At 40.7% G+C, this 15,488-nt stretch overlaps 1 protein-coding gene across 1 annotated transcript in view; it reads right to left on the bottom strand.

Moving 5' to 3' along the window:
• Positions 1–15,488, bottom strand: part of LOC106565728 (contactin-4) — a 34,687-nt gene that overhangs the window by 9,180 nt on the left and 10,019 nt on the right. Inside the window, exons 6-11 of the mRNA XM_082959377.1 lie at positions 15,227–15,235; positions 13,891–14,033; positions 11,013–11,142; positions 10,532–10,682; positions 1,678–1,805; positions 943–1,115 (exon numbers count right to left, since the gene is read on the bottom strand). Of these exons, the coding sequence (XP_082815503.1) occupies positions 943–1,115; positions 1,678–1,805; positions 10,532–10,682; positions 11,013–11,142; positions 13,891–14,033; positions 15,227–15,235 (734 nt within the window). The remainder of the gene's footprint in view (positions 1–942; positions 1,116–1,677; positions 1,806–10,531; positions 10,683–11,012; positions 11,143–13,890; positions 14,034–15,226; positions 15,236–15,488) is intronic.

Raw genomic sequence — 15,488 nt, 5'->3', positions numbered from 1 at the left:
TCTAGAGTTCCTCTGTGGAGATGGGAGAACCTTCCAGATGAACAACCATCTCTGCAGGACTCTACCAATCAGGCCTTTATAGTACAGTAGACAGACGGAAGCAACTCCTCAGTAAAAGGCGAATGACAGCTCACTTGGAGTTTGCCAAAAGCACCTAAAGACTATCAGACCATGAAAAACAAGATTCTCTGGTCTGATGATTGAACTCTGTGGCCTGAATGCCAAGCATCACATCTGGAGGAAACCTGGCACCATCCCTACGGTGAAGCATGCTGTGGGGATGTTTTTCAGCGGCAGGGAAAACTAGTCAGGATCGAGGCAAAGATGAACGGAGCAATGTACAGAGAGATCCTTGATGAAAACCTGCTCCAGAGTGCTCAGTACCTCAGACTGGGGCGAAGGTTCACCTTCCAACAGGACAACGGCCCTAAGCACACAGCCAAGAAAACACAGGAGTGGCTTCGGGACAAGTCTCTGAAAGTCCTTGAGTGGCCCAGCCAAAGCCCGGACTTGAACCTGATCGAACATCTCTGGAGAGACCTGAGAATAGCCGTGCAGCAACGCTCCCTATCCAACCCGACAGAGCTTAAGAGGATCCGCAGAGAAGAATGGGAGAAACTCCCCAAACAGATGTGTGCCAAGCTTGTAGCGTCATACCCAAGTAGACTTGAGGCTGTAATGGCTGCCAAAGGTGCTTCAACAAAGTACTGAGTAAAGGGTCTGAATACTTAAGTAAATGTCGGGTTGGATGGGGAGCGTTGCTGCACAGCTATTTTCAGGTCTCTCCAGAGATGTTCAATTGGGTTCAAGTCCCGGCTGTAATATTCCTATTAGCAAAATAAATTAAAAATACATTTTTGTTTTGTCATTATTGTGTGTAGATTGATATGGGGAAAAATTCAAGGAGTCTGAATACTTTCTGAAGGCAGTGTAGGTACATACCCCTCCTATCATCTCAAAGTGGTCCTGTTTGTTAAAATCAATGAGTTTGCCATTGAAGAACCACTTAAAGGTGGGATCCAGGGAGGAGTCTCGGGACACTTCACATGGCAACACGATGCTCTGTCCCACAGTGGCATCCACACTCAGCGGTGGAACCGTTATCTTGGTTGGCTCTGTTTGACAACACAGAAAAACAAACACACAGGATCATGTGTTACTGGAGCCGTGCTGGCCTGCTGCTGGAAAAATGTCTTGTTCATGTTGACAAGATGTTTTAAATGAAATGCTTATTCCTTTCAATCCAATTAACATGTTTGGAGAAAAAAAAAATGTTTTATTGATATAGTCTTGAGACTGAATAATTCAACATAATGCAATGATGGTGTCAAATTAATACTCCATGTACAACCATCAGTTATTAAAACAGTCAAATCAACAAATTTAAACAGCAGCTCTTTTTTTAAATCAACATGAAATGTCTGACTTGGGCAGAACATAACATCTCTCTCCTCACTACTCTAGATGCCAGGGATTTTCTCCCCGCTGCTGTGTGACCAATAACTCACAGCTGACAAAACCAAGGATGATGAGTTATGTTTCTGTCAAACCAGCAGGAACATAAAACAACTATATATTTCATTATCAATTTCATGCTTGGCTTAGTATTTCCCCCCTCTAAACACAGGTTTAAACCATCTGCTTAAAAGGTAGTGAAACCTGTGTCCGGAAAAGTACCTTTCACCACCAGAGTACCAGTACTGCTTGATGTCCCAAAGGGGTTCCTGGCCACACAGGTGTACCTCCCTCCGTCTGATTTGCTGATGTTGGTGATACGGAGAGTTCCATCCTCCATAATAGTCCGTCTGACAAAAATGAAGGAACAGACAACTGTTGTCATCAGGATCAATAATGATTTGATAGCACTGACTGGGTTATATAGGGATTCTAAATGATGATTAGCATACAAATACATCAACACTTGTGGCTTCATCTTGATTATAGACTGGGTGGTTCGAGACCCTGAATCCTGCTTGGCTGAAAGCTGTGGAATATCAGACCCTATACCATGGTTATGACAAAACATTGATTTTTACTGCTCTAATTACGTTGGTAACTAGTTTATAATAGCAATAAGGCACCTCAAGGGTTTGTGATATATGGCCAATATACAAGAGTTGCGTCGTGCCTATGAACAGTCATTAGCCGTGGTATATTGGCCATATACCACATCCCCTCGGGCCTTATTGCTTAAATAGCCTACATCCATGTTATAGTTTGAATGACAAGTATTTCATGAATTAAAAACTGAATTGTCTGGAAGACTGAATTCTCTACAAGCACATTTGCACATTTCAGAACAGAGCAATTATCTTAGTTGAAGCAGAACAGATTTGCTGTTGGGTCGACATGCTATTGAAAGCACAAAAGATTAAATGTGCATTTTAATAGAATACACAGTGGGACACTAAGGCCAATGAGGACAGGGGAAGGAGAAGAGAGCAGAACAACAGAGAGAAATGATTCACTCCGAATTGGAATCTTTACCTGCGGCCTTGTAATTATACAACGTGTGAGATCCTATCGACACACTAAAAGCCATTTCCAAAAGGTAATGAAAGCAGATATGACTAAAGAGCCATCTCACTTGTAGCTGGCTGTCTGGACACAGTGAGATACCGAGGAAACTCTAGCAACAATTTTGAAAAAGGCACATTACTGAAATACTAATCAGGGACGACTACATGCAGTTGAAGTCGGAAAGTATACTCAAAGGATACTGTATACTCATTTAGACTTGTACAATACTGTACAGTTCTGAGGTGCAAAGCAACAGTCAAAGGAACAGTTGAAGTCGGAAGTTTACATACACCTTAGCCAAATACATTGAAACTCAGTTTTTCACAATTCCTGACATTTAATCCTAGTAAAAATTCCATGTTTTAGGTCAGATAGGATCACCATTTTATTTTAAGAATGTGAAATGTCAGAATAAGAGTAGAGAGAATGATTTATTTCAGCTTTTATTTCTTTCATCACATTCCCAGTGGGTCAGAAGTTTACATACACTCAATTAGTATTTGGTAGCATTGCGTTTAAATTGTTTAACTTGGGTCAAATGTTTCAGGTAGCCTTCCACAAGCTTCCCACAATAGGTTGGTTGAATTTTGTCCCATTCCTCCTGACAGAGCTGGTGTAACTGAGTCAGGTTTGTAGGCCTCCTTGCTCGCACACGCTTTTTCAGTTCTGCCCACACATTTTCTACAGGATTGAGGTCAGGGCTTTGTCATGGCCACTCCAATACCTTGACTGTTGTCGTCCTTAAGCCATTTTGCCACAACTTTGGAAGTATGCTTGGAGTCATTGTCCATTTGGAAGACCCATTTGCAACCAAGCTTACCTTCCTGACTGATGTCTTGAGATATTGCTTCAATATATCCACATAATTTTCCTCCCTCATGATGCCATCTATTTTGTGAAGTGCACTAGTCCCTCCTGCAGCAAAGCACTCCCACAACATGATGCTGCCACCCCCGTGCTTCATGGTTGGGATGGTGTTCTTCGGCTAACATAACGATGGTCATTATGGCCAAACAGTTCTATTTTGCAGTTGCAAACCGTAGTCTGGCTTTTATGGCGGTTTTGGAGCAGTGGCTTCTTCCTTGCTGAGCGGCCTTTCAGGTTATGTCGATATAGGACTCGTTTTACTGTGGATATAGATACTTTTGTACCCGTTTCCTCCAGCAAGGTCCTTTGCTGTTGTACTGCGATTGATTTGCACTTTTCGCACCAAAGTACGTTCATCTCTAGGAGACAGAACGCGTCTCCATCCTGAGCGGTATGACGGTTGCGTGGTCCCATGGTGTTTATACTTGCGTACTATTGTTTGTACAGATGAACGTGGTACCTTCAGGCGTTTGGAAATTGCTCCCAAGGATGAACCAGACTTGTGGAGGGCTGATTTCTTTTGATTTTCCCATGATATCAAACAAAGAGGCACTGAGTTTGAAGGTAGGCCTTGAAATACAACACAGGTACACCTCCAATTGACTCTAAGAAGCTATCAGAAGCTTCTAAAGCCACGACATCATTTTCTGGAATTTTCAAAGCTGTTTAAAGGCACAGTCAACTTAGTGTATGTAAACTTCTGACCCACTGGAATTGTGATACAGTGAATTATAAGTGAAATAATCTGTCTGTAAACAATTGTTGGAAAAACAACTTGTGTCACGCACAAATGAGATGTCTTAACCGACTTGCCAAAACTATAGTTTGTTAACAAGAAATATGTGGAGTGGTTGAAAAATTAATTTTAATGAGTCCAGCCTAAGGTTATGTAAACTTCGGACATCAATTGTTTATTTGCAATATTTTCACCATTGTTTGTAAAACTTCCACATCACAATCTAGATTAAAAAGTGGTTTACTTTATACAACATAACAAAAGTAACCAAAAGTAACCTCATAACAATTCATTGTTTGCCAAATTCCACAAACATTGGGTTTTTAATGCTTGTACTTTATTTTAAAATATAACAAAATGTAACAAATGTAAACATACATAAACAATGCTATGAACTCCTAGCTATCGTGACACTGTTTCAGCAAATCAAAAACAAAAGCTGTGAACTGCAAGCTCAGAAATCAAACAATTTCACTGCAGCTCTTAAAAATATGTATTCACTCAGGCTGAGCTGAGACCATGTCTGACATAGGGTGCTTTGGGCAGATTTATTGACAAAAATATCAAACATTGAATGATGGAGGCGTGCTGAAAACATGGCCTGAGGAGCAATGAGCTGCAAAACAAATAAAAACGTAAAGAACTATCTGCTTTAAGAAAGAAACGCTGTTCCACGCTGTGCATTTTCTATTCTCATCCAGACGCACAGCCTGCATAATCACTTCTTTCTCTTTTTCCCCATGACCGCCAAAGGAATATGATAACTAATCAATCGCTCTGCTCACATGTTGAGGCACGTCCACTGAGTTACGGAAAGACTATGGAAATGTGGCGGCACATATCGACTCAGGCCACAGCCCAAAAGCAGCAGTATCACAAAGGCTCCTGTTCACACTCCATCCGACTCAACTGCACTACCCCAATTAAAGATGCAGAATTAGAGGGCGTGTGGGAGGAGTACACTAAACATTATGCTGCTGGTGAGCGCTCTCTAATTTAAGGGGCTTCAATTGCATGGGAAACATATGTTTCCATTACCAAAGCAAGTGAAATAGATAAATGAACAAAAGTGAAATAAACAATACAATATTAACAGTAAACATTAGACAAAAGTTCCAAAAGAAAAGACATTTCAAATGTCATTATGTCTATATACAGTGTTGTAATGATGTGCAAATAGTTAAAGTACAAAGTACAAAATGGAACATAAATATAGGTTGTATTTACAAATGGTGTTTGTTCTTCACGGGTTGCCCTTTTCTTGTGGCAATAGGTCACAAATATTTCTGCTGTGATTGCAAACTGTGGTATTTCCCAAATAGATATGTGAGTTTATCAAAATTGGATTTGTTTTCAAATTCTTTGTGGGTCTGTGTAATCTGAGGGAAATATGTCTCTCTAATATGGTCACACATTTGGCAGAAGGTTAGGAAGTGCAGCTCAGTTTCCACCTAATTTTGTGGGCAGCGTGCACATAGCCTCTTCTATTGAGAGCCAGGTCTGCCTTCGGCAGCCTTTCTCAATAGCAAGACTATGCTGCTCACTGAATCTGTACATACAGTGAGGGAAAAAAGTATTTGATCCCCTGCTGATTTTGTACGTTTGCCCACTGACAAAGAAATGATCAGTCTATAATTTTAATAGTAGGTTTATTTGAACAGTGAGAGACAGAATAACAACAAGAAAAACGCATGTCAAAAATGTTATAAAATGATTTGCATTTTAATGAGGGAAATAAGTATTTGACCCCCTCTCAATCAGAAAGATTTCTGGCTCCCAGGTGTCTTTTATACAGGTAACGAACTGAGATTAGGAGCACACTCTTAAAGGGAGTGCTCCTAATCTCAGTTTGTTACCTGTATTAAAGACACGTGTCCACAGAAGCAATCAATCAATCAGATTCCAAACTCTCCACCATGGCCAAGACCAAAGAGCTCTCCAAGGATGTCAGGGACAAGATTGTAGACCTACACAAGGCTGGAATGGGCTACAAGACCATCGCCAAGCAGCTTGGTGAGAAGGTGACAATAGTTGGTGGGATTATTCGCAAATGGAAGAAACACAAAAGAACTGTCCATCTCCCTCGGCCTGGGGCTCCATGCAAGATCTCACCTCGTGGAGTTGCAATGATCATGAGAACGGTGAGGAATCAGCCCAGAACTACACGGGAGGGTCTTGTCAATGATCTCAAGGCAGCTGGGACCATAGTCACCAAGAAAACAATTGGTAACACACCACGCCGTGAAGGACTGAAATCCTGCAGCGCCCGCAAAGTCCCTCTGCTCAAGAAAGCACATATACATGCCCGTCTGCAGTTTGCCAATGAACATCTGAATGATTCAGAGGACAACTGGGTGAAAGTGTTGTGGTCAGATGAGACCAAAATGGAGCTCTTTGGCATCAACTCAACTTGCCGTGTTTGGAGGAGGAGGAATGCTGCCTATGACCCCAAGAACACCATCCCCACCGTCAAACATGGAGGTGGAAACATTATGCTTTGGGGGTGTTTTTCTGCTAAGGGGACAGGACAACTTCACTGCATCAAAGGGAAGATAGACGGGGCCTTGTACCGTCCAATCTTGCGTGAGAACCTCCTTCCCTCAGCAGGGCATTGAAAATGGGTCGTGGATGGGTATTCCAGCATGACAATGACCCAAAACACACGGCCAAGGCAACAAAGGAGTGGCTCAAGAAGAAGCACAATAAGGTCCTGGAGTGGCCTAGCCAGACTCCTGACCTTAATCCCATAGAAAATCTATGGAGGGAGCTAAAGGTTCGAGTTGCCAAACGTCAGCCTCGAAACCTTAATGACTTGGAGAAGATCTGCAAAGAGGAGTGGGACAAAATCCCTCCTGAGATGTGTGCACACCTGGTGGCCCACTACAAGAAACGTCTGACCTCCGTGATTGCCAACAAAGGTTTTGCCACCAAGTACTAAGTCATGTTTTGCAGAGGTGTCAAATACTTATTTCCTTCATTAAAATGCAAATCATTTTATAACATTTTTGACATGCGTTTTTCTGGATTTTTTTGTTGTTATTCTGTCTCTCACTGTTCAAATAAACCTACCATTAAAATTATAGACTGATCATTTCTTTGTCAGTGGGCAAACGTACAAAATCAGTAGGGGATCAAATACTTTTTCCCTCACTGTAGTCAAAGACTTTCTTAATTTTGGGTCAGTCACAGTGGTCAGGTATTCTGCCACTGTGTACCCTCTGTTTAGGGCCAAATAGCATTCTTGTTTGCTCTGTTTTTTTGTAAATTCTTTCCAATGTGTCAAGTAATTCTATTTTTGTTTTCTCAAGATTTGGTTGCGTCTAATTGTGTTGCTGTCCTGGGGTTCTGTGGGGTCTGTGTTTGTGAACAGGGGGCTTAGGGGGCTCTTCTGCAGGTTCATTTCTCTGTAGGTGATGGCTTTGTTATGGAAGATTTGGGAATCACTTCCTTTTTGGTAGTTGTAGAATTTAACGGCTCTTTTCTGGACTTTGATAATTAACGGTTATCGGCCTAATTCTGCTCTGCATGCATTATTTGGTGTTTTACGTTGTACACAGAGGATATTTTCTGCATGCAGAATCTCAATTTGGTGTTTGTCCCATTTTGTGTTTGCCACCTTGGTTGGTGAGCAGAATCCAGACCTCACAACCATAAAGGGCAATGGATTCTATAACTGATTCAAGTATTTTTAGCCAGATCCTAATTGGTACGTCGAATTTTATGTTCCTTTTGATGGCATAGAAGGCCCTTCTTGCCTGGTCTCTCAGATCGTTCACAGCTTTGTGGAAGTTACCTGTGGCGCTGATGTTTAGGCTGAGTAATGTAAAGTATAGTGGCAAGAAAAAGTATGTGAACCCTTTGGAAATAACTGGATTTCTGCATAATTTGGTCATGAAATTTGATCTGATTTTCATTTAGGTCACAACAATAGACAAACAAAGTCTGCTTAAAATAACACCACACACATTTTACGTTTTCATGTCTTTATTGAACACACCGTGTAAACATTCACAGTGCAGGGTGGGAAAAGTACATGAACCCTTGGATTTAATAACCTCAACCAAATGTTTTCTGTAGTTGCGGATCAGACCTGCACAACGGCCAGGAGGAATTTTGGACCATTCCTCTTTATACAACTGTTTCAGTTCAGCAATATTCTTGGGATGTCTGGTGTGAACTGTTCTCTTGAGGTCATGCCACAGCATCTCAATTGGGTTGAGGTCTGGACTCTGACTGGGCCACTCCAGAAGGCATATTTGCTTCTGTTGAAGCCATTCTGTTGTTGATTTACTTCTGTGTTTTGGGTAGTTGTCCTGTTGCATCACCCAACTTCTGTTGAGCTTCAAGTGGCAGACATATAGCCTAACATTCTCCTGCAAAATGTCTTGATCAACTTGGGAATTCATTTTTCCGTCGATGATAGCAAGCTGTCCAGGCCCCGAGGCAGCAAAGCAGCCCCAAACCATGATGCTCCCTCCACCATTCTTTACAGTTGGGATGAGGTTTTGATGTTGGTGTGCTGTGCCTTCTTTTCTCCACACATAGTGTTGTGTGTTCCTTCCAAACAACTCAACTGTAGTTTCATCTGTCCACAGAATATTTTGCCAGTAGCGCTGTGGAACATCCAGGTGCACTGTTTCAAACTTCAGACGTGCAGCAAAGTTTTTTGTGGACTGCAGTAGCAACAGTGCTGAACTTCCTCCATTTATAGACAATGTCTTATCGTGGACTGATGAACATCAAGGCTTTTAGAGATACTTTTGTAACCCTTTCCAGCATAATGCAAGTCAACAATTGTCTTCTGAGATCTTTTGTTCGAGGCATGGTTCACAACAGGAAATGCTTCTTGTGAATAGCAAAATCTAATTTTGTGAGTGTTTTTTATAGGGCAAGGCAGCGCTAACCGACATCTCCAATCTCGTTTCATTAATTGGACTCCAGGTTAGCTGACTCCTGACTCCAATTAGCTTTTGGAGAAGTCATTAGCCTAGGGGTTCACATACTTTTTCCAACCTACACTGTGAATGTTTAAATGATCTATTCAATATAGACAAGAAAAATACAATACTTTGTGTGTTATTAGTTTTAAGCACACTATGTTTGTCTATTGTTGTGACTTAGATGAAGATCAGATCAAATTTGATGACCAATTTATGCAGAAATCCAGGTAATTCCAAAGGGTTCACATAGTTTGTTTTTGCTCTCTCTCACGGACACAGAGAGACAGAGAGAGAGAGAGAGGGCGGTAGTATACTGGATATGTTATTCTCCAGCTCTTGGTCCACAGCATGCTCTTGGCAGAGTCTTTCTCTCAGAGGACTGCAGTACAGTAATTCACTATAGTTTAGTGTAGCTGCAGCAGGGTTATGCAGCAGTTCCACTGTCCCCACAGACCTTCTGTGCTAAGACTAGTACCTCAACTGAACTTGTCTGCTGTGAAGCTGTGAGGCTGTGAGGCTTGCATGAGAGGTTACAAGGAATCATTTATAGCCATGGCTGAATACAAGCTTGAAAGACCAAGGTCATCATAATGAACATGAAAGTCCCTACCATAACTGTGAAGGTGTTGTATAGAACATCCCTGAATTCAGAGATATACAGACCGCTGGCAAGGTCCTGGACATCTCTATTGAACTAAAAGCAAAAGAGAGAATGTTAGCAAAAAGCCCCCTCACCACATCATCGTCCCCTTGATTAGAGACATAAACAGCGTTGAGCCCAAGAGACTAGCAAGTTCCCAGGTGAAGGGCCCTTATACACGAGCCATCAATGGCATGAGCAGCGATGGGTACTGTTATTGGGTCATTCCACCAATTTGGTGCCTTTTGAGAAAAATACTATAGTAAGTGCCTATTAAGTGCCAAATAAAGTAACAGGGTTGATCGTAACAGGGTTGACGATTTCTTCCAAAATCAGCCATAAATTCCCCTGTGACAGGGGGATGGAAGATTGTTGTGTGCAACAGGGAGATGCAATTGAATGCAAGCTTGACCAAAAATGCAATTGTAAAACATTTCTAGCTGTCTATATATGGGCAACAGGGTTGATGTTGTGTTATGCTCGACACGCTCAGTTTTCCACCACAAAACACCAGAAAATGGCAAAGAAATTGTAGAACCAGCTCACCTGCATTTACTCAATGACTGTTCAATGTTTCTTAAACAAAACAATTTTAAATTAAAAAAGGAATAGTTTAAACATATTAAAACGAGAGTTCAGTTCACGTAACAGGGTTGACCTTAAAATGAGGGACAGACATAAATGAATCACTATTTATTTAATGTGATTTATCTTCAGAAATGACTTTTTAACTGGCTTTTAAAATTCAATATTGGTGCAAAATTTCTACCTAAAATACAAAAAGGCACTTAATTTCATGGAACGATCCTATTGCGACTGCGACTGTACCTCTTGCTGTCCTTCAGAAACTCTCCCCCTCTCCGCCAGGAAATGGAGGCCCTAGGGGACGCATGGGGACGGCACTCCATTATCACCTCCCCCCCTCTCTGGATCAGCATGGACTTCTTCACAAGACTCTTGGAGAAGTCGGGTGCAGAGGCTGCATGGGGAACAGAACAAACCCTGTTCAAACCATTCTGTTCTCTTTGACGAGGCAGTGGCACAGCAGCTAGCTACCGTATGTATGCATCAGCCAAACGCATCACAGTCAATTATAAAAATGTAATTTCATGAAAAACCACTGGCTGACTTTCTTTATCAAGTAATTATGTAAATGTGGCTAAAAACCATGGCTCAGCTGATATTCACTTTCTGTTAATTTCTACTGACAGCGTTCGTACATGTTTTGACCTTGCTGTGTCTCTGGCTTCAGCTTTTTAAAAGAAGACAAAACAAATACTTCAGACTAGAGTCATCCAGACATACTTACCTACAACCTTGAGTTCAGCGCTGGCATAGATGGCTCCGTGTTCGTTCTCTGCCAGGCACTGGTACATCCCAGAGTCCAACAGGTTGATCCTGGATACGGCCAATCGTCCACCTTCTACAAGTATCCTGTCCTGGTAACAAGAGAGATACACCCTCAATAACACATCTCAGTATAGGATGTGTGACGTGTGATAAAACTCCAATTATAAACTGAGCGGTTCAAGCACTGAATGCTGATTGGCTGACAGCCGTGGTATAGCATGGCTATGACAAAACTTATTTTTAGTGCTAAAATTACATTGGTAGCCGGTTTATAATAGCCATAAGGCACTTCGGGGATTTGTGATATATCGCCGATATATCGCCAATATACCACGGCTAAGGGCTGTGTCCAGGCACCATATACCATACCTCCTCGGGCCGTGTTGCTTAAATATACAGTACCAGTCAAAAGTTTGGACACCGACTCACTCAAGGGTTTTCTTTATTTTGACCATTTTCTACATTGTAGAATAATAGTGAAGACATCAAAACTATGAAATGACACATATGAAATCATGTAGTAAGCAAAAAAGTGTTAAAGATTCTTCAAAGTAGCCACCCTTTGCCTTGACACACTCTTAGCATTCTCTCAACCAGCTTCACCTGGAATGCTTTTCCAATAGTCTTGAAGGAGTTCCACACATATGCTGAGCACGTGTTGGCTGCTTTTCCTTCATTCTGCAGTGCAACTCATCCCAAACAATCTAAATTGGGTTGAGGTCAGGTGATTGTGGTGGCCAGGGCCCAGACTCACAAAACAATTCTTACGCAAAAATTTAAAAAGCTGCTTAAGAAAAAAATAAGAAGTTCATAAGATAATTCGTAAGTGCAATTCCTCAACAATTTCTTAAGATTTAATGATTTTCTAACAAACTCCTCAAATATCTTCCTACGTATCTTCTTAAGATCTTTGTTGCTAGGCAACCAATTTAGCTAGCTATCTAGCTAGCAATGGCAATCATGGTAGCAAATTTCCAACTGAGATTACTATTCTAAAACATGTTCTTGGGTTTAAAATAATAAATACTGAAACTTTCAGATGAAGTTTATACGAATTAAACATGTTCAATTGCTTTCATGAGCTTTTTCTCTCACTGTCCTGAGTTTAAGACAAGGGTTTAGCTATCTTGGAATTTAAAGAACATTTCCAATAACTTAATTTTCAAGAATCTAATTTCTTCTTAACTTTTTGCTTAAGGAGAAAGATAAGAAATAACGCAAGAGAATTTACAATAACCTTTTGGAGGAATAGCAACTTAGCTTAACTTTCTTCTTAAGTTTATAGTTAAGAAGAAATGTCTTCTTAACTGCCATTTTTTCCTTAAGGTTTGTGAATCTGGCCCCAGTCATCTGATGCAGCACTCCATCACTCTCCTTGGTCAAATAGCCCGTACACAGCCTGGAGGTGTGTTTTGGGACAATGGCCTGTTGAAAAACAAATGATAGTCCCACTAAGCGTACACATGGAACACAGGGAACCACACATGCAGAGATCATATGTTCACCTACTCCGCATCTCACAAAGACACAGTGGTTGAAACAAAAATCTCAAATTTTAACTCAGACCGAGGGACAAATTTACACCGGTCTAATGTCCATTGCTCGTGTTTCTTGGCTCAAGCAAGTCTCTTCTTCTTATTGGTGTCCTTTAGTAGTGGTTTCTTTGCAGCAATTCAACCATGAAGGCCTGATTCATGCAGTCTTCTCTGAACAGTTGATGATGAGATGTGTCTGTTACGTGAACTCCATTAAGCATTTATTTGGGCTGCAATTTCTGAGGCTGTTGACCAATGAACTTATCCTCTGCAGCAGAGGTAACTCTGGGTCTACCTTTCCTGTGGCAGTTATCATGAGAGCCAGTTTCATCACAGCGCTTGAAAGTTCTTGAAATTTTCCTTAAAGTAATGATGGACTGTCGTTTCTCTTGTCTTATTTGAGCTTTTACCAAATAGGGCTCTCTTCTGTATACCACCCCTACCTTGTTACAACACCACTGATTGGCTGAAACGCATTAAGAAGAAAATAAATTACACAAATTAATAATAAACACCTGTTAATTGAAATGCATTCCAGGTGACTACCTCATGATGCTGGTTGAGAGAATACCTAGAGTGCGCAAAGCTGTTATCAAGGCAAAGGTTGGCTACTTTGAAGAATCTCCCAACTCAAATCTATTTTGATTTGTTTAACACTCTTTTGGTTACTACATCATGTCTTCACTGTTACTCTACAATGTAGAAACTAGTAAAAATAAAGAAAAACCCTTGAATGAGTATAAGTGACCAAACGTTTGAGTTTGACTGGTACTGCACACTGAGTATAGAAAACATGAACATAGAATGACCAGGTGAATGCTATGATCCTCTATCGATGTCACGTGTTAAATCCACTTCAATCAGTGTAGATGAAAGGGTGGAGACAGGTTAAAGAAGGATTTTTAAACAATTGAGAAAATGTAGACATGGATTGTGTATGTGTGCCTTTCAGAGGATGAATGGGCAAGACAATATTTAAGTGGCTTTGAATAGAGTATGGTAGCAGGTGCCAGGCGCACCAGTTTGTGTTAAGAACTACAACGCTGCTCGTTTTTTCACGCTCAAAAGTTTCCTGTGTGTATCAGTTTTTTATGCCCTGTAATATCTCTGATGATTGTAATATCTCTGATGATTGTGTGTGACCTTTACAGCAAACTTTGATGGGTAGACTTTTGAAATAAAAATTGGCTTAATGTTTGATCTCATGTCTTTGATCTGAGATAAAAAGGGGTCTTAAGATGTTTAGACTAGTTCTTAATGGGATTGCACAATTACACATTCAAATTCTGTAGTCGTTCTCACCTCCAACACCAGGGGCTCCCCATTCTTCAGCCATCTGTACACGGGTTTAGGTTTACCGCTCGCCCTACACTCCCACTGAAGATTAGCCTCGATAGCCATATGAGCATCTTTTAACGTCTGGACCCAGTGCAGATGTTCAACATCTGGAGAATAAATATCACAATTTAGTTTCAAAATGTCAGCATCTATATTGACAGTTCTAATGCAAAACTGGTCTTTATTGGCCTAAATCCTTCAAAAATGAATGGCACAAAGAATAGCTGTATGGTAGAGCTGAAAGCTGCCCTAAGCTTGGGATGCAATTTGAATTCTTCTCTAAGGACCAACTGGGTTGTGGCAGTGTTCAAGTTGGCAAGACAACGACTTAGCCTCTTCAGAATGACTAAACATAAAGGTTAATTGGTACACATTAATTCCAGATTATCCTGTCTTTATAATGCTGTTTCATAGAGTGAGCAAAAGGTTTTCCAGGCCTGACTTATGACCATAATTTATCCATAATTTATGGACCAGATATTTTAATTAGACTTGCTTAGCTAAACATTGACAAAGGACTGATAAAATCATTAGCATTCAAACAATGTGTTAGTTATATTTCAGGTTAAGAATTTAAAGTTGAAAACAACTTATTGCTTTTAATTGATTTATTATTATATTAAGAAGCAGCTACAGGGATGGGAAATAAAGTGAAAGGTCCAGAAATGTAATTCTGATTCCCATGTAAAATAGAATTTTGAGTGACTAAAATATCCCCATAGTATTTGTTTTGTTTAGAAATGATCAATATTTGAGATTCATTTTTTCTCTCTCATGGCTAACTACCAGGAAGTTTGAAAAGACAGACAGGCTGAGTGGGCAGGGAGCTTATATTCATGATTTCTCCTTGAGGACGACAGCTCTTCGAAACGCCTATATCAAGCAACTTGGATGCAGTGTTGCAGCAAAATAATCTCAAACTAATTTGGTGATACACAAAGCAAGTCAAACAACATCGAAATTGCATCAATGATGTCAAAAATGTTTTATACATCTCCCTTTTGTCTCTTGTGATGTGGTTTACGGCAGCACTGATGGATGTGTTGACTTGAAAACTGAGTCAGAGTTTTGAACTACCCTCCCCCCATTTGTTTCATGCTGGCTGAAGACCTAGCTAGCCAGTAACTCGCTAACACCAGCCACAGACAAAAGGGGACACATCATTGTCATAGATGAATAGGGTAAACTTTGAATTAGATTTGCTGACACCCTACGGTCAAATTTTGACATCAGTAGAGTAGCTATCTAGCTATATATAACCACGCTCCTCTGTAAACACGCCTTCTCCGATGTTCGTTACAAGGCGGTACTTATTTAAATTAGGTACGAGAATATCATCTTACCATTGCTGTATTAAAATGAGAGGGTTAAGGTGATGTTACCGTATCCCCTTAATAATCCCTCCTGAATCCAAGTGTTTGACAGGGGGGTGGGGTCCAGTAACTTTATGATCAAACTTTATCAATGTAGAAGCAAAAGTCATTTTTCATACTTTGGTCATCATACTTTGATCTGGTTTCATCCAAATATCATCTAATTTCATGAAAAACATGATTTGGACT

This window comes from Salmo salar, chromosome 12 (genome assembly GCF_965601325.2).
Source record: "Salmo salar chromosome 12, fSalSal1, whole genome shotgun sequence".
NCBI lineage: Eukaryota > Metazoa > Chordata > Actinopteri > Salmoniformes > Salmonidae > Salmo > Salmo salar.
The sequence above is the reverse complement of the archived record's forward strand: the minus strand, read 5'-3'. Positions and strand labels throughout refer to the sequence as shown.